The sequence below is a fragment of the Charadrius vociferus genome, unplaced genomic scaffold, assembly GCF_000708025.1.
Source record: "Charadrius vociferus isolate BGI_N301 unplaced genomic scaffold, ASM70802v2 scaffold35, whole genome shotgun sequence".
NCBI classification, from domain to species: Eukaryota; Metazoa; Chordata; class Aves; order Charadriiformes; family Charadriidae; genus Charadrius; species Charadrius vociferus.
This window is the reverse complement of record NW_009648640.1, coordinates 947,752-967,997: the sequence shown is the minus strand read 5'-3', so window position 1 is coordinate 967,997 and position 20,246 is coordinate 947,752. Positions and strand designations below refer to the sequence as shown.

The 20,246-nt window shown below is 40.7% G+C and overlaps 1 protein-coding gene across 1 annotated transcript; it reads right to left on the bottom strand.

Annotated features, from left to right (window-relative positions):
* Positions 1-15,466: 15,466 nt before the first annotated feature.
* On the bottom strand, positions 15,467-19,920 carry LYPD6B (LY6/PLAUR domain containing 6B). Its single transcript, XM_009886356.1, has 4 exons — positions 19,806-19,920; positions 18,540-18,638; positions 17,465-17,595; positions 15,467-15,631 (listed from the first exon to the last, which is right to left on the bottom strand). The coding sequence occupies exons 1-4, from the start codon at positions 19,918-19,920 to the stop codon at positions 15,467-15,469; spliced, it is 510 nt and encodes a 169-aa protein (XP_009884658.1).
* Between the last annotated feature and the right edge of the window lie 326 nt (positions 19,921-20,246).

Below are 20,246 nucleotides of genomic sequence, written 5' to 3'. Positions count from 1 at the left end.
ATTTCCGTAAGTCAAGTTTCCTCATGCTGCTGCTTTTTTTTTCTCTCCTTTCCTTCCCCGCATTAACTCTCAGATTTCTTTCTAATTGGCTTTTCAAGAGTGCATCTACCCTGTCCTCCCTTCCGCCGCGGCTCAGCAGCTGCTGTCTCACCACGCTTCCTCGCTTGCGCTCTCCTAGTTCTGGTACTCCATCAGGGCTTCTCTTGTTCTCCACACGTACTTGAGATTATTTTCCAGTGAAGAAGGCAGTGAAACAAAGCTTCCCAGTGAGAGATCTCACCAGCTCTCCCAGTGATCCAGGAGACCATCAGGCTCACCTCCCCAGCATCATGCTCCCCTCGTCCTCCTTATCTCCCCACAGTGACCCTTGACATTTTTGTACCAATGAATATAGAGAAGGACGGGGGGAGAGGGTTTAATGTTGACTTTTATTTAAAAAAAAAAAATATAAAATCAGTAATACATTTCCTGTAGAAGCACACGGCCTCCTTACATTTCCAACCTACACAAGAAGGTGCAGAAAATTTTAAAGACAGCTTTCTATAAGTTTCATAAGCTTATACTCAGCCTTTTTGGAAGCATCTACTCTAAAAGGGCTAGCACAATAAATAGTTGTGTCTTCTTTAATTGGCCTTTGGCTTTTATAAGCCAAGAGATTAATCTTTTCAGCAGAACAGTATTCTCAGTAGCTTTCCTCCACCCACAGCCACCTACAAATTCTCAGCAGCTTTCTAAGGCTACTGGTTACTTAAAGAGTAACAGGCTGAACAGGCAGAATACAGTTATATGATAACATGAAAGAGGCACATTATACAGAGAGAAAAGCAGAAGGAGAGATTTCCACTTTGCTGGAATTAATTGGGAGCTCCCTAGGATGGGGAGGAGAAAGAAGATAAATAAATTAAATGACCACTTCTTAAGCAGAGCAGACAAACTCTCTCACTTATTAAAGAAAAAAAAAATAATAAAATAACCATCTCTTTCAGAAACTTAAATAGCCAAAGAAGAGCCAAAATATTTTATCCGGAGTTTAAAAGGGGACTTGTGTAATGGCATGGGCGAAGGCACGCTACGTTAGCGAGCAGAGCCGTGCGGTATCACTTCTACAGTGTCAGACACCTGAGGACCCAGAACCACCCTAAAATCTTCACTAGTTTATCTTCCAGGGCACACGGGGGATTTAAGAGGATCACCAGGACGGCACTCGGACAGACCGAGATGTGTACGACAAACATTCCTGTTTTACACAGCCTTTAGGACACGGTGTTCGGAAGCACACGTTACTTAACTGTAAGAGCAAGGAGACTGCAGAACGGCGAGGTGTGAAGAGCGGAGGGTAGATTGTAACGGAGGGAGAACATCTCCATTTTTACGCAGAATCCTTAATGAATTCTAGTGACCAGACCTTGTTTTGCAGCTAATAACATCTTGAAGCCATCAGTTCCTGTCCCACAAGAGGGAACACAAACTGGTTAAAAAAAAAAAAAAAAAAAAAAAAAGGTGTTAAGGGAAGGGGGAGGTGCATTTTTTAACCTTTTCTGACCCATACATCCCTTAAGTTTCCTAAAAGGGAGACCACCTCTAGGTCTAATTTGAACCTACCAAAAATAACCTTCCCTCCTCTCCATTAAAAACGTTATCTTTCACTGGATCCTTTAGAGAATCCACAGACCCCTCAAGTTTTAGTTTACAGCTGAGACCAACCTTGGATCAAAAAAAAAAAAAAAAAGGTTGATCCAACATTCTTCTGGAGATTCTTTTAATTGCCTATCTGGCCTCAAAGAAATTTAATAGAATGGTATTAGGAAAACCGAGTATAAGACAAGACGACATTTGAATTAAAAAAAAAAATAAAGCCCATGAAATGAAATTACAAAGGTCATCGATCGTGACATTTCATATGAACTCAAAACTTTTCAGGAGTGTTCAGAATTTAGAAGGACCTTTACCAAGTGGCGATCCCAGGGTCTTCCTAAATTCAAAGAAAGAAACTTGAAACACAGCTGCAGGCAGGCATAGGCAGAGAAACCTGATGGTCTCACTCACAAGCTATACCAGTAATGAAATTTTAAAATCCATTAACGTTTTGCATTTGTTTAAAATTAAGGGGATAAAGAATACTTAAACATATATTAAGACAATGGAAGTTTTAATCAACAGTGTAGAGATGCCAAATGTTTCAAGGTGTACAGGCCTACACGTGCAGATGTTTAAATCACGCCAGGCACAGAGTGGGCAACAGCACCAAGTCTTGGCCAGTCCTCAACTGCCTTTATGCTCATTTAAACTAAATTTTTAATATTTAACTTAAAGGGAGGAGGAAATTTCAGCTGCTGGAAATCCTAAGAGGCATACAAGTGTGATTTAGAGCCTTCACTCATTAGTAACTACTAACAGTTTATGTGAAGAAAAGTTGAAAGACTGCATGTCAAGACCAAGTCCAGGATTTCTTGACACATCTTGAGTGTGTAAATGGAATACTTATTTATAGCTGCAATAACAGAAGCAGCCAGTTCGGGAAATAATTCACAAACAGAAAGGAATAAATTGAGAGTCGAACGTCATTCATGCGAACCCCCCTAGCACTGCTGATTTTTGACAGTTAAGCCAGAAGTTGTATTAGATTTATATTACTTTAAGAGAAACTTTTAGTCAAAGCATTTTCAGAGTGAACAGAAGGAAGTTGCAGAGAGATGGAGGTTTTTCTCACTGATCCATGAAGTCCACTTGCAGTGCGGTGACACCAAAACCAAGGTGATCTTAGAAGACAACGCCAACAGCAATCCCAGCTACACGCAGGTATTGACCACAAACGCAATTTTGACATCATAATTCCCTGAGTGACTATATGCACGCTGTCCGAGCCAGTTAAACAATCACAATTATCAGCAAAACCAACTGAAACGAAGAGACTCATGCTGCCTGCTGCAGTTAGTCAATGTAAGACAGATTCTACACTACATTTCCTACGTAGACCCCCCCAAAAAAAGTTCTATGATCAGTTATTCACCAGATTAAAACAATCTGGTGAATCTAATTATTCTTAATCATACTAACTCTTCAAATATGGAGTTAAAGTAATATATAAAAACCACCTTAAATTTATAAACACCAGATAATTCCATTTAGGTAACATCCAGCCATTATAACATAGCTCAAAACAGAAAAGAGTATGTATTTAACACACACAAGTACGAGTCTGGTATATGATATTACAGTAAAATGGAAAAGTTTTAGTGATATCAGAAGATAGCCTAAGAAAAATATCTGTACATCAAAAGCAAAATAAGGGAGACATCAAGTAGTTTTAATGATTCCTATTTAAATTATCTGCACTATGCATTCCAACAGATCAGTTGGACTTGAAACTCATTTTCAAGTAGAGAATGATTATTAATAAAGTGTTCAATGTTCTCTCATTTCACAGTGGAATAGAATAGACGGATTTCTCCCCGAGCCTGCTATGCTGTTCTCCAGGTACCCGGTAAGACCAGAGTCTAAGGGGTTGTTCTGCAGGGCTTTAAGGACCAAAAGCATCAATGCATGGAAAACCAAGGTATGAGGTTGTAAAACCTACAGAGAGTTTAACCTGTAATTAACACTCTACAGCAGGAACAATTTAAAGCTAAATGCTTACCAAGGTCAGCCACAGTAATAATGAACTTCCCAACAGAGTAAGTCACTGTAGTCTTTCTCAATTGCCCTAAAAAGATAAGTATTCACCCAGACTTTCTTCCTTTAAGGCTTCAAGTTGACAATGACAAGATGTTCCCCAAACCAATGCGCCATCAAGAATCACGTGGGCGGGAAGAGCCCTCCAGAGGTTATCCAGCCCAGCCCCCAGCTCAGAGCAGAGCCAGAGTGCACGGGAAGGGCATCTTCCCCCAAAAATTCTTCCTGTAAAGACAAAGGTATCTTAATCTGGTTCAGACTCAATCTATCAGGTCAGGGGATCACATGTACACTTATGGAAAGTGACACAGGTAGAGAAGAGTCAGTGGCACCACCTTCATGGGATCTCCAATGTGGCGATCTGCAGCTCACTTTAGAGACCTCATCTGTCAGCTCTGGCAGCCCGTGTTCAACCAAAAGCCGAGGGAAATATCTCGGAGAACTTCTGAATCAAATGGAGGGGTGGGGGGAGAAGAAAAAAAAAAAAAAGGACATTTTATTTAAACGTGCTTTATTGGGTTCTTACAGCTTGAACGCACCCATTTACAGTTTCAGAGGCAGTGGTTAGAAGAAACTGGCATACACCTGAATGAAACACTGCAGCAAAACAAAAATCAGGTTGACATAAACCCTCCAAACCTTGCCTGCAAATACACAAATTAGTTTAGCCACGGGATTATAATAACATAATATTACTTCAAAAACAAGCAAACAGCTTTCTTTTGAACAATTGTTACTTGTAGTTCTGAACAACCTAGGAAAAAAGTCCTGTAAGGAGCCAAAGCACAAAGAGTGGAGAAGGATACTTTGGATTTTTAAAAAAATAATAGTCATTATAAGCCACAGATATCCTGACAGGGTTTTCTGAAATGTCACTTTTTTTTTCCCTCCAATTCAGTCTATTCTTTCTGTTTACTCTAGTGTAAAGTAGCAGAAATTTTCCTCGCAGGGAGCAAAAGATGATATTTTCTGAAGACAAGCTGGTAAACAATCGTGAACAACAACACAATAGAAAAGCTCATTAGTAAAATATGGTTTCCCCGAGAAGGATTTTTTTTTTTTTTCTTTTTAAACAAACTTGAACAAGTGCCAACGCGCACACAGTAACTAGGCAGGGCAACTGCCCTCCACAACCAAATGGTGATCCTCCAGTGATGGGGTGGTTTGTATTTGCACACGCATTACCCCGGCGAGTCAGGCAGTAGAAGTCCTACGGCACCAATTAAGCCATCACTAAACCCTGACTCGACAACTTGAAAAGGTATGAAGTGATTCGTAGACCTAGAGCTGGCTTTCTTTAGGTAAAATACAATATTAATTATGGAGGAGATAGCATTCATTCATAACTTAGATAAGATACTGAAGTAGGAAATGAATTAGCATCTTTTGCATACCTGTACTTCTTTTTTCAAAAAAGCAGCTTTATTCTCCCCACTACTTCTTTTCCCTGACAAATCCCAACACATTTAACAAGATGGAAATGAACCACGGACAGGAGAGGGCTTTGCAACAATTTCTCCAATCTCTTCCAATTCAGGTCCCACATTCTCCGCTGAGACAAAATAATTTTCTGTCACAAAGAAAAACAACCCCCGACAAAACACCCCCACCCCCCCAGAAGAAAACCCCAAACAAAACCAACAAGAAACCCATCTCCAAAAACAAAACAAAACAAAAAAACAAACTCAAAAAGAACCAACCCATGTTCTGTTCTGACCCAGGAACAAAGAGAAAAAAAAAAAAATTAATTCCAGGAATTCCTTCTTACTGACAACTTCCATGGGCTGCTTTCCAGACTAGAGGAATGATGTCCCAGTCTGGGGGGTTCTGCGGGGAAAACTCATTTATATAATGCTCTCCATGAGACATTTCTAAAAAATTTGATTTACCGCCAATATGAGCTGACTGACTATGCACGTCAGCTGCCCTCTCAGACTAAATGAAAGCATTTGCACTCACCACAGCTCTTAATCAATTATAGTAATGAATTTTCTACTTTCAAGTTACTCAAGATTGAACTCCAGTACTGCTCAGTGGACAACATCTTCCCAGGTTCTGCAAAGGGCACATTTCCTGTTTACCGGCACTCATAATAATAATAATAAAGAAAATGCATAGTTGTAAGAATATTTCCATACCATCTCTATTGCTGAGTTTGGCAAAGCAAAATATTATGGATATTATCTCTCTTCACCAGGAGGTATAACAGGCAAAGCAAGTGAATAGGCATTAATCCAGGGTGGTTTTGTTTGTTTTTTTTTTCCAGTGCTACACATATAAAGTGGATTCAGCAGTAGAAGAAATGCATCAGATATTAAATACTGGAGGCAAGCACTTTTAAAGTATTTGCTCTTTATACAGCAAATAACATCACCATTTTCACTTCTGGATTTTAAACATCCGCACATCTTTGGATCCTTGAGCTTCAACCATCTCACCATTCGATAGGCAAAGCCTTACATTGAAAGTCCATTTTACGCAACTTAAGTGGTAAAAAAGTCTGAGAACATCAAAGCTACCTAGAGAGGCCCTGGATCCACGGGGAGCACTGGGTGCCTGGAGGGCACACACTGCCCCTTCCACATGGCCCTCAGGGTGGGCTACTCCAACAAGCACCCATGTTCACAAGGTGCTTACTGGCAGATGATAAAGAGGAGAGGGTAACCATATTCTCCTGATCTTCAGGAGGAGGCAGCTGAGAGAGACCTTATCACTCTCAACAGCTCCCTGAAAGGAGGTGTAGCGAGGGGGGGGTCGGTGTCTTCTCCCAAGTAACAAGCGATAGGACAAGAGGAAACAGCCTCAAGTTGCACCAGGGGAGGTTTAGGATGGATATTAGGAAAAGTTTTTTCACCAGAAGGGGTTATCAAACATAGGACCAGGCTGCCCAGGGGACTGGTGGAGTCACCATCCCTGGAGGTATTTCAAAGATGGGGAGATGTGGTACTGAGGGACATGGGTTAGTGGTGGGTTTGGCAGTGTTGGGCTCATGGTTGGACTCGATGGTCTTAAAGGTCCCTTCCAACCTAGACAATGATATGATTCTACGAGTCATCATTTCTATAAAGTTATTCTCATGCCTTAAGAAGAAGGAAAGCACTTTTAAGGTAAGCATCAATGAAGAACACTTTCATCACAGAATAACTGGGAATCACTTCCAGCGAGGCTACAAACTTGCCTACACACGGGCTCATCATTAGTCACTGCTGACTAAGACCAGGTGGGGACACCCGGCATTAGTCCTGCATCATTCACCTGTAGCGAGTGAAAGCGCTACAGTAAACAAGATTATTTGGGCAGATCTGCTGTGCTCCAGCTTGACAGCCGACCGACATCAGCATTACTTTTCTCATGGAGATGAGTCCCGACAAACAGTACAGCACAAATACGTGGGTAATGACGACATTGGACCGGTTCGTGTCACCGAGGTCTAACAGCACCGTGCTGCATGTGCTCTGATAACACACCTGTGACCTTATTGAGTTAAAAAGCGACATACACAGCAGTGGTTTAAGAGTTGCAGGCCAGCCTTTCACAGTGACACCTACACCCTTACGGAATAAGCAAAACAGAAAACAATGACAAAAAAAAAAATTTCAGTATTTTTCACTGGTCTTTGACTTCCTTACTTTCTCTATATGATTTTCACTCTTTGTCTTGCATCTCGCTCCAATCTTCCAAAGAGAATTGTATTTAGTCTTTTAACTCCTTACTCAAGAGCTCATGAGTTTCCAATAAAGGAATTTACCCACTCCATGCTGTAACCTCAGCTGAACTGTGTTATGACCCCCAGCTGCAGATCAAACCCCAACGAAAAGATTTGCAGACCCAAAATACCTGTATAGTCTATTCCCTTCAACAGAGACTTTGTCTTTTTTCATGTCTTTCAACTGCCCAGGCTGTTTACGTTTTGATATTCTATCTCCCTAAAGTGGCTTAGGCAGAGCTGAGGCACCCACTGCTTTTCACAGCTGCTATTGCCATAAAGTAAGTTCAAAACCAACCAAAAAAACCAACACCACCACACACAAAAAAAAGAAAACCCCACACCACCGTTAATATTTTTAATTAATTAATTTTTTTAAATATTTTCCTCTGTGCACACCATTCTGAAAGGAAAAGGACAGGAGGGAGGGCTTTGTACCGCATATAAATGACAACCCAAAAGCAGCGTGGGAGGAGAGCGTTGACAAGTTTGGGAAACGCGAGAGCTGATAAGCACACATCCCCACACGCTCCACAGGAACCAAAACGCTCATTAAACTGAAAGTTTACCTTCCAGAAAGATCCCAGAACGCACCCAGAGAATACACTGTGGAGAAAGACCTCTGTGGTGTCATAACAATGACCGAGTCCAAACTTAAGAGAAGATGAAGGGACAACAAGGACCGGGCAATAAGAGAGCCGGTCTTTTTCTGAGCAAGAATCACAGCCCACGAGAGGACAGCCACAAGCTGGAGATGTTGAGGAAGAGCTTCAAATTAACCCCCGAGAATAATGTAATTTTGGTCACATTTTCTAGCCTTTTCTGCTTTCAGGTTACTTCCTTTTCTTTCCTGAAATCAAGCCAGTTTTTAAAACTTCTAAAGACTTCCTGCACCATTAGTCTTATTAACATTGAACTCAGTCGTATGTCTGATTCTTGTTATTTCTTAAAACTGTGTCTAGTCAGATCCATGCAGGATTTCAACAGTGATGACCGTTGGGCTTTTTTTTTATTTTAAAAGCCTTTGTTTTGCCACTTTGGCTATCAACTCACAGGGTAACTTTCAAACAAATCTTTTCAGCTGCAAGAAACAATTAAATGAGTGCATAACTCCTCTGCAGTTAATCTTATTTAAAGCCATTGGGACTTTTTAATTAAAAAGTCCTTCCTAATGATAGCATCACCATGACTAAGCTCCAGCATAATTTATCGCAGGCCAATATATATTTCTCTTATTTAATCAAAGCAATAATATAAGTGACCCAAGCACACAGCAACACCTCCATGTGAGCACCGACCATATATACACATATATACTGGTTAATATTAATATATATATCCGCATATACACTGGTTAAAGTCCCAGTCCTGCTGGAAACCACAGTAAAATTCCCATCACCTTCAACAGACCAAGGCATTCCTTCACAGTATTTAAGACGTTCTCAGGCTTTTCCAAACACATCCCATGAAACCATTTATGTATCAGATGATTCTTTGGCAGTATTTTGTTTTTTCCCCATGGTTAAACAGAAAAGAAGGAACTGCATATTGTACCAGTCCATCAAAGAATAAAGCAAAACTAAAAAAAAATAAAAAATAATGTATTTTATGAGTGATTTCCTAGTGATCTGTACCCCATCTGCATTCAACAAGGGAAAAAATAAATAAAACTATCGCTATACATACAGAAATATCTATTCCACCCCTAAAGAAAAATAAGTAGCTATCACGTGTGATAACCATTTAGATGGGCACAAATGACTTCATATGCACCAACGTTAACTCTGCATAAAGAAAAGCCAAGTGTTTGCAACATACCAGAACGATCGCTGACAACTGCATTATAAGTTGAAACTGCAAATAAGCAGCAGGACAGTCTGCTGCTTAGAACTCCGGCTGCCGCTCAGGAGACAGGTTATCATTTCTAATATATACCTTGAGAACAAGGGAGTGGAGAAGAGTCAGCAACAAAAGTCCTCAAGACAGCATTCAGTTCGCTTTTCTCACCTCAAAGTGCCTCTGCTTAAACCATTCCCCACCACAAATCTTAAATGAGTCTTTGTCCAAATCTCTCGCTCTAAAATGAGGATAATACATTCCTGCGTTCTCAGGGGGTAAAATTCAGTAAAAATACTCTGAGGATCTCTCTGAGCTGAACGCTGCATTAATGCTTCATAAATAAATACTTAGCTATGACCACAACTTGGAGTTCACACTTATTTTTCCCCCATGTTAAGGACAGCCTTTCAGATTTTATATTCCTTTGCGGATTGGTCACAAATTAAAACTGAACAGTTTGGGATCAACCGTTTCCATCCTTTGTGGATCATGGGTGCATTGTGGGGACTCTATTCTTAGCAAATTCTTTGAATCCTAGCCAAAAACGGACACGGGAAAGCCTAAGATCAGTAAGGAAGTGCTGTTTGTAACAAACCTGCGGGATGCAGCAATGTGCAAGAGGTTATTTTTCTCTTTTTCAGAGTAGGAGGAACATACAGTGGAGTCTGTGAAGCTAAAACCATAAAAAAAACACTATGACAGTTTGTAAGACCTAAACCATACACACTTTCTTCAAATGACGCGAGACATATTTGGTATAAATTCAGTATCAATAATTGCAAGTGAATGCATCATTCACTTGTTTTTCACCTGATTTAATATTCTGTTTGTCCCACCTCCACTCACAAATGTATTTTCTACTTATTACAGTCCATTTTGCCACAGCATTCCCATTCCAGAACAGCACCGCATCGCCCTGGTTACAGTGGCACAGATCAAAGGGCAGAGATTAAAAAAAACCCCTAACAATAAATGCTAAGACTGAGACAAATTAACACAAATGAATTACACAACGTGACCTTTAAACCCCTACATAACAACGTTACCTTTCTTCTTGCACAAATCTATTCAAACATCTGAAATTTTCCCTCCTTTAACAGCAGCTTCTTAATACAGTACTGACAACGATGTTAAAAATGACCATATGAAAGCACCATAAAATTTAAATAGTCTAAAATAATGAGTCGTGGCTGTTAAATAATTCATTCAATGATGTTCTCCAACACTCTCCCCCAAACTTACAGCTTTTTCTGCATCTCCTTGATTTCTTGAAGGCAACAGATGATATTAAGGGCTCACACAAAGCACCGGATGTACTTTCTGCAGAGAGATGATACAGACTAATTCATTACCTGGTGCCTGCCTTATTCCTGCAGGAGACCAAGTTGTCCTAACCTTTAAACCCTCTGCCCAGCTTTTGGACAGGCTGTTATTTGCCCCAGCCGAGAACCCGGCACAGCTTCTCCACCAAGGTTGCTCTCATCTGTACCACCACAAACCCTAAATCCACAGCGAGCAACACCATCCCTACCTTTTCCTGAGCTCCACCACTGAGGAGTTCCTTCCTTCGCAGAAAGCAGAGGAGACACAAAGACCAGAAATATCCTTAAGCGCTCCACCAGCTGCTGCTGTTCCAGACTGTCCTACCCAAATACACAAGCTGGAACTCAGGTGAAGAAATATCCTCCCTCTGCTCCTTCTAAGAGAGGGCCGCTGGCCTCGTTTTCTTAATTTGAAACACCTGCAAGCAGCAAGCCCTCTAAAACCACACGCTTCTTGCAGGGCTTCTTCTAGAGTCAAGCGATGTTAAACGTACATTTTCTACAGAAATGGCTTTGCGCTCTGAAATAGCTAGATTTTTTTATCTTCAACTTCTTTTGATGCTGTTTGCTAGAAAAAGCTGAAATGGGCATTTTGCCCTGTTTAAATAAATTGACCATGTGCTGCTCCTTTCCTTAATTGGGAATTTTAACCTGTACCTGGACTTCAATTTTTCTGGTAAGTTAAGAGACCGGTGTAGAAGCACGTCGCTTGCTTTGAAACTCTTCTGATTAAATGAAAAAGTAGAAATTTATTTCCACTTAAATATTGCGAAGCTATACTTAAAATTACTTTACTAATGATTACAGCAATTTCATTTTCAGAAATGCAAATGAAATCTAGTTTTCTCCCTGCCTTTTTAAATGCCATGGGGCACAGCATCTCTCTATCAGGATAAACTGCCCTCCAAGAAGGGAGGTTGGGCATCGGTAAAGGTTCCTGAAGTCTCTGCTGGTAAAAGTCAAAGCAGAAGTAATTATAAACCATACTGAAGCGGCAACAGGATTTCATTTAAACCAAGATTTTGCAGGCGTTTCCTTAGCTGTAGCAGGAGTTTAACAAGCAGAGTCCCCAGGATACTTGGACACACACACAGATATTATCCATACTGGTACCCAGGACCTTTTCTTCAACGGAGCTACACGTGCAATGTAAAGCTACGTTTACGTTGCTGTGCCTTGCAATGTAAAGCTGGGAAAGAAGGGTGACACTCATCTAGAAGCTAGAATTAAACCCGCAACTGCTGATTTGCAGCACGCTCGTTCAGTCCAGCACATCCATGAGAACGTGATGGGAAAGGGGATGTCTCCACTGGCTCAAGGAGAGGCGAACCGTTTCTCGCTACTTCCATTTTCTGAAGTGGCAGAGCTCTCTCGCGGCGTTAACAGGGTTCGGACTTATGCTCGCCGAGCAAAAGGGAAATCTCCACCCCATGAAGAATTTGATGTCCCTGCAAACAACGACATCGACTGGGAAAGCCAATATCCCACCCCATGGTCCCCGCCCACCCCAGGGCTGCAGTGCTCTCCTGTCGAGGCGCACGGACCCGTGTCTTTGGTCCGTTGTGTATCCGTTCCACCTCGCCGCTCTCCAGATACCCCCCAGCCTGCCTCTCGGTGAGCTTCCAGCATGTATCAAAAGAGAAAAAGCCGCAGAATCTGCCCTCGGCGCAACTTCAGCTCAACAAGTTCCCCAGTGCCACCACCTGCCGCCTTTCTTTAACAAACCAAATAAATTACAAGGTAGATTTTCCTTAACCACAATTAATAAAGAACAGAAGAATCTTCCCCATAACTGGTCTTGCTGTCTTAAGAAGCAAAAGGATTTTTTTATCTTTTTCACCACAAACATTTTCCACCAGCAAATATTTTAATATTTTTAATGAAAAGTGCCGTTTCTGGAGAAGATTTAAAACAGTGACACAGCAGTAATAAAACACTGTACAATCCAACACTGAATAGAGAAGAAGCTTTCAAAAATAAACCTTTGTCAAGTGCAATGTAAAAAACATCATCATTACACACATGTATTATAAAACGACATTTATCTTTCCTCAACCGCACAAATTGATTTACCTGCCATTACCTATGGATTCTTTTCAGGTTCTCAGGGCAACACGAAGGGATCATTTTGCCCACGAATACACGTGAGTTTGGCACCCGCTGATTTCACCCAGTGCCCGCTGCCCCGGGAGAGAAACACCCGCCCCATCACTGAGCCAGAATACAGTGTTTAACACGTTATTGCGGGAAGCTGGATGTGCACAGAAGTATGAGCACACACATTTCTGCACGTAAAGTTGGGGACGTGAATTTACAGAATCGTCACTTCCGAAGTTGAGTGGCTAATTTAGGCATTAACAAGTCATGCATATTTAAGCTACGACATCTGTGAACCAAAACTGAGACGCGTGAAATACATACATTATGGAGCGCCTGAGGATTATTTTTCTCAAATCCAACAACGCTTTAGCAAGTTCCTCAGTGAGTACTTCAGACAGAGAGCTGATGAGAACATACAGCTGATACTTGAATCTATTTAATAAAATATAAGCAATCTACCATAAATTAACGTTGAGATTGCCTTCGCAGTCCATCATTAGTCACACCAAGAATATGCACTCTGGCGAATTTTACCGCTATTTTCTCCAATAATCAGCACATACTGCTTTTCCTACAAAGTCAGCATTTAACGTTGGCCTAAAGTAAAATGTAAGCAGAAGCATACAGGTTTTTTACATACATCAGAAGCAGCAAAGGATAAAATTGATATTCACTCTTAAATTCGGTATTTCTTCGGAGAAGTGCCTATTTGTGCAGCATTAACATTGCAGTAACAGCTTTTGCATATTCATTTTTTCTAGAAACAATAGCCCTAAACTTTGCAATAACAAAGGTATTGATGTATCAAGACGACTAGAACTCATCCTTAATATCCTCCACTCTTGGAATTCTTTTACGCTAAAAACCAAACCTTTGACAACACCAAATCCTTTCATATACCCAGGCTGCTGTCTTCATTGTTAATTTGAAAAATTAAAATGACAATTAAAAATCAAGCATACTATGGAATTATTTCATTTTTTTTTGTTCCAAACAATTCTTTACCAAATGTACTAAGTAAATTTATTTAAATTATGAGTACATTTCTTCTCAGCGTGGCAAACAGGAAAAAAAATCCAACAACTCAGTTCAACCAAGAAAAACCAAAACACAGAAACCTCCCCTCCCAAAAGGTCTTTTGGCAGTTGCGGAGAACCTGCAACCCACTTCCCCCATGCCTGAGCCCTCCCACTGGGGCTTAAGGCACTTTAAGGCCTTGTTAAGATTGCAATAATTGTTCCCAGAAACTGAATTTTGGGAGTACCAAGCGCTTAGAAAGCAGGAAAAATGCCATGAGCTGAAACGTGGCAGACACCTTGCTTTCACCGCTCTAAGGAATTCCCCGTTGAGCAGAGAGCAAACCCGGAATGGTTTTCCCACAAGAAAAAAGTTCAAGCACCCTGTAGATCACGTAGTAAAAAGGTGATGTTTAATGATGAAAAACATGGACTGTGCTTGTTACTGCGCCTGACACCAAGATTCATACTATAGATATGTTACCTGGGGATGACCTTTGAACAAAGGAGAAATTTCCCCAAAAGATCCTCAGCGTCTTGGTCTGTTGGATGGCACAGCAACGGTCATCAGAACCCAGAGCCTGGAAAACCTTGACTGAGACGGCGAGAACTATTTTGCATTGGCAAGGAAAACGTGTTTCCATAAAATTCTTGTACCTCTGCAATTGCCTGTCAACTAATCACAAGACTGATTTGTAGATACGTTTATACATTCTAAAATACTGTGTAGGCAACTTGTGAACAAAACCAAAAACATTTCAAAATCTGGTTTTCACCTGCTAGTCTAAATACATTTGGCGATTTTAAATATCAAATAATTAGGCCAATCTTTATGTAAATAAATACCAATTTACACTTACTTGAATTTTTCAGAGAACAGTTTTGAATCTCTTTTTAAGACTAAGTCGTAATATCTGTCCTTCCTGAAAAATATTTCAACAGTCAATCATACTTTTAACCATCTCGTTTAAGACAAGAAAAAGCCACTAGAGAAAGATCACTTTGAACAACATCACAAAGACAAAGATTCAGCAGAAGTGAGAGTCTATTGCAAAAAAAATAATCCCTTTGGGGGGGGGGGGGGGAATTTTGACTTAGGTGCTCAAACAGTTCATCATTTTTAGACAGGAATTCTACATAATTTCACACTTCTTTTAAATCTGAGTGTGAGACCACATTTTACAGAAAAGAAAGATATAAGGATTATTTTGTATTTTTCCCAGTAGAAATGATAGCTCTGATCAAAACAGAAAAAAAAATCTCTCATATATGTTCTCTATGAAAACCATACACGTTCTCTATGAAAACCATAACTACAGACAAGATTAAATACACCTGTTGATCAAGGCAAGAAACTTTGCGTTATTTATGCACAACGAAAAACAGTTTAAAAACAGTCTCCATCGAGATACCTGTTGGCACATCGTCCATCAAAAGTTCCTTTTTATCTCACCTGGGAAAGCCATTGTCTACAGACACTTTTCTCTGTTCAAAAAAGCATGCCAAGCATATGTGCACTTTCATCATAAAATAGTGAATTATAATAATTTGAGTTCACCCCACTGCCTAGTCAACCAGTGGGTTGCTGGGGGTTTTTTCCTCTAAATACTGTAGGCCATATGAAGTGTCTTCACCAAAATATCCAAGGACTTCATGATGAACACTTGTCTTTCCACTGTCCCCTTATATTTTATGTAAAGAAGAAGTATCAGTGGTTTCTCCTTGCACATACCAAACCAATCCCCTTACGGTTCCTGACGGCCCATGGGAAGGAGGACCCTCTCAAGCCGATGTAACGGGGGGATGCTGCATCACGACAGCGCGATCATCAGGACTGACACAAGCACGGCAACGCTGACTGTCCGCCTGCTGCCGTCCGACGTTCTGCGGGCATGCAATACGGCAAATACTGCGTTTGTGTGGTTGGTTGGTATTTCCACGTTGCAAATCATGCCTTCACAGCATGAAACACACTCCTGTTGAGAAAAAGGAGATGACTGGACTCATGGTAACTCACCAGCGGCTTTTAGAGATGTAGGTATGAAGGCAAAGGTTACAGCCGTTACAGCTAAACATACAGAGCATAGATACTACAATTTCTTTTCCAAGTCATGCACCACAGCCTTCCTGGAGCAAGTCATCCCCTAGTGCTGTCACCGGGCTCGGAAACTGCGACGTGACGCAATACAGCCACGTTCGCTGTACTGACAAGTTCACCAACATAACACAAAACAGAGAAAGCCTTCCACCACTTTCCCCTTCTAACACATGAGCTAACAAAATGAGTTTGCATGTTTCAAGTTTCAGCTTTTTAAGCTACAAAATTCTGACTGTAAAAACTCTGTTCCCATTCATTTTTCCCCTCAAGCTTTTGTGTCCAGTGTAGCTTTGCATGCTGGACTTCAGACTTGCTTTTTTCAGTTTTCTAGTGCCACAGAATCACTGACACAGCTGATTTTCAGGAGGAAATCTGAAAATAATTTTCCTTACTTGACACGCTTTACTAGAAAAGCCCAAGAGAATACTAATTTTTATCTAATCCAAAGTCATGAGAACTCTTATACAATAAAAATGCAGCAGAAGGCAGGCTGCATAGTCAGTTCACGCCTTCAGTCGACCAAAACCTGTTGAAATCAATGGAAGATGATTCAGACAACATCCAGATTCTTTTATCATTGATGTTTGTCTGCTTCGTCTTTGGTGTCTGAAATCTTTCATGTTAAGAATAACATAACTGGCCTTCTCAACTCTTAAGGAATTAGTGGATAATACTTTACTGCAGTGAATAATATGCTGATGGGGTATGCTTGATTATTAAGAATAAACTTTAATGGAGCATCCCAAGAATGAGAGAAGGCAGCAGCTCTAGCTTTTTGTCATGGAACAAAACCTCATTGAATCATAGAATGGTTTGAGTTGGAAGGGACCTTGAAGATCATCTCGTTCCAACCCCCCTGCCATGGGCAGGGACACCTCCCACCAGCCCAGGTTGCTCCAAGCCTCGTCCAACCTGGCCTTGAACACCTCCAGGGATGGGGCAGCCACAGCTTCTCGGGGCAACCCGTGCCAGGGGCTCACCCCCTGCACAGTGAAAAATTTCTTCGTAATATCCAATTTAAATCTCTCCTCTTCCAGTTTGAAGCCATTCCCCCTCATCCTATCACTACATGCCCTTGTGAAAAGTCCTTCTCCAGCTTTCTTCTAGGACCCCTTTATGGACTGGAAGGGGCTCTAAGGTCTCCCCTTTTTGGCCTTCTCTTCTCCAGGCTGAACCCCCCCAACTCTCCCAGCCTGTCCTCCCAGCAGAGGGGCTCCAGCCCTTCCTCAGTTGTATCTCCCTCACGCTCCTCCCTCCCTCAGCTGTACCTTGCTTAAGAGTGTGGCCTCCGCGGACAAACACAGTCTTGCTTTGTGTACTGTGCGCTGTTAGCCAAGCTGTGTGGTGCAGGGACACGACTGGACTCCCTAACACCCAGCCTGGCTTGCCCAAGGGCTGATGGTGACACAGCTGCAGCGCCGGCGCAGGCTGCGCTGCCTACCCGGGCTACTCAGAACCCGGAACCCAAGGCCCACGCACACACCAGCAATGCCCCCGAAAGCTCAAGTGTTTCTTTAGAAGTTGTTATTACACCCTGTCACACACAGGGGAGCAGGGGCAGTCATGCATTTGTTGGAGAAATTTGATTTCTAAAGTTAAATACTTGGAGAGCATTATCTTGGCACATCCTCTTCAGCGCAGCAGGAAAAACAAGTACTGGAACGCAAACCTCAAAAGCAATCTCTGCTCTTATAGAAGGAGTAGCGCTTACTGTGTGGCCACTTTCCCTGTGGTGGTGGCAGCCTACAAAATGGCATTCTTCTCCGGTAGCACATTTTTTGGTGACTGATGTACTCTTCCCATGGTCTGTGAAGAGATGAACTGTCAAACAGTACTGAGTACCTACAAAATAAATTTACAAATGTTGATTCGCATAAAGTATGTGCTCTTCTACAGGATGTAAAAACTTCACACAATTTAGCAAAATATTCCCATAAAAATGACTTATTTTGGCTGTATAAATCCATTTTTCTCCTTGATCAGCATTTAGGAAGAAATTATTTAGTGATGAAATCTTAAGCTTCACTGACCCTTCAAACTTCCAGAAAGGCTGCTATCATTTAAACTACTTATGAGAACTATAATCTACACATTTATCATCCATCCTCCCCTCCTTTTTCGCAGCGCATTCTTGCTTGCTTTGTTTCTGACGTTTCCTCATTCCTCTGGTTCATTTCTTCCCTTTTCCCACTGTTACCGTGAACATCACTGCCAAGAAAAACGAGGAAACATATTTCCATTTTTTTCCTATCTATCTGTCATTCCCCCATACAAGTATGATCCCCCGTCATTCAGGTCTTGCAGCTCCCAAGTGAGCCTATAGCCTAGAGAGACCATTATATCTCGGGACGGTATCCAAAAGGAAGGGGATAAGGCTACGAAGGCAATTCTCAAGTTCTTTTAAACCACAGCTTTAAAATGAATTCCTAGGAAGCACACAGCTACATGTATATACACACACACACACGATCAATCGATATATTATTAATATCTTATTAATACATTTATTACTCTATTAATAATATATGGCTCTATATGGTATAAAATGTTTTCTACATACTTATATATACAAAAATTAATTTTTCCACTGCTGCTTCGCCCTGTGAAATGGTCAAAATATTCAGCTCAGCAGAAATCGTATGACTCGGATATTACTAATAACATAACTGAGGGCACCACTGTGTTGGCATGTTAATCCCGTTCAGTTAGACTTCCAAAAGATGGCTGAGTCGGGGAGAAACAAATTTAACTGTCACAAAGAATCTCCATAGTACAGACGCACTTACTTTCAGGGCACCATCTATCTTCAGCCCATCTGTTACAGTTGTAATTGTCCACTGCATTGTCACAGGTAAAGCACTTAAAACTGTTTGGGAATGGAGTGGCTTTAAAAGTATTAAAATACAGTAAGTTTGCAAATATTAAGAAAAAAATATTCAAAATAATACTCTAAGTGCTTGTACACACACATACTTACAAAAACATATCACATACATTTACATATTTTCAATGATATATGACTGTTAGACGAATAAAACCTATAAAACAAGTTTTGTAGGAAGCTTTTACATTTTTAACTGGTTCTGCTGTGCCTGAACTTTAAAACACCTCCTCCTCTTTTCATTCTCTCACAATGCAAAATACCATTTAAGTAGTGGTGGGAAAAACAGGAAAGAGAGATCATCTTATATATATATATATGCACCATAGTACATCCGCATGGATGTTTGTACGGTTACACAAACACAATCTACATTCAAATGGCTTTTGATTCCTTTGATGAAAAAAAAACACATCTTCAAAAGCAGCTTCAGATCTCGATCTCCAACTCTGAAGAAGTCTGAACCCTTTGACAAAGGGATCAAGAGAACTATTTTAAAATCTTATTTACATTGTATAAAAATATAAATTATTTTAAGCTGCACAGTCCCCTAGATGCATATATATTTCTATTATATCTAGCTGTCTTGACTGTTTCAATGATATGTATCATGAACATCTTCTCCCCTTAAATGAAGGGATAGAACGCTGCTGATGCTAGATAAGAGGCAAAAAAAATGATGCTATTAGTGACAACTGGCTTCACAGGTCTCACAAGGTTTTTAATTACCTTCAGTTTGAATTAATTGCATACAGCACACCTCTTCTTTGCCTTACAAAAACCCCAACAAGATAAAAGACAAAACCCTCTGTTCTGTATTATTTATGAGAAATCCACTGCATAATTTGCTCTGCAGGAAGGCATTTCAGAGACAGAAAAATATAATAAAAGCACTTAAAATGTGAAAACTGTTGCCCTCGTGCAATTTTTAATTTAGCAATGCACACAATTGTTTGTTTTCATTAAGTCAACTTATAAAATCTTAGAAATACATTAAACTGCTGTGGGGTTTATTTTAAAAGTTTATTTCAAGTTTTATTTTAAACTTTTTATCCTTCATGTTTGAGGAAGACAAACACCTAAACCCCTAAGGATTGAAAGAATATGGTAATTAACTAAAATGTTAAGCTACAATTGCATGCACAAAAAAAAAGCATAACTGTCTACTTACGGTCTAGTGGAGGTCTCACGTTGTAAAAGTTGATGTTCTCAGCTGAAACCCAATTTCCTGAAAGGATGAGGAACGGAAGAAAGGCTCCGGCCAGCATGTGATGGAATAACAACATGCTGAGTCCTATTGTACAGGAAAAGCAAAACTCTGAGGCCGAGGAAAGAAAGGGAGTGCATTATTTAGGGGGAATCATAAAGAGCTGAGCATGTGGAACAATAAGTTTTCTATGAACTACTTCGGAAACCTGGCAAATTCAGTCCGTCGATCTGTACTGTGAAGATGGCTAATGCAAGCAGGCACGCAGTGACGAGCAACGCAAAGCTGAGCAGTTACTGCCTTCTGCTGGCCAAGATCCTGCACAAAGTACTTAAAATTTCCACAAATGTAAAAAAGTTAACGTTAGTTCTTTAATCTACCCGCCCTTCTAAGCGATGTCAATCT

Excerpts from the sequence above, each read along its gene's own strand:
- LYPD6B (XM_009886356.1), bottom strand. The coding sequence starts at position 19,920 with ATGTTGTTATTCCATCACATGCTGGCCGGAGCCTTTCTTCCGTTCCTC. Across the intron at positions 18,639-19,805 it reads CGTGAGACCTCCACTAGACC|CCACTCCATTCCCAAACAGT; the intron begins GTAAGTAGACAG and ends ATACTTTTAAAG. Across the intron at positions 17,596-18,539 it reads AGATAGATGGTGCCCTGAAA|GTACTCAGTACTGTTTGACA; the intron begins GTAAGTGCGTCT and ends TTTATTTTGTAG.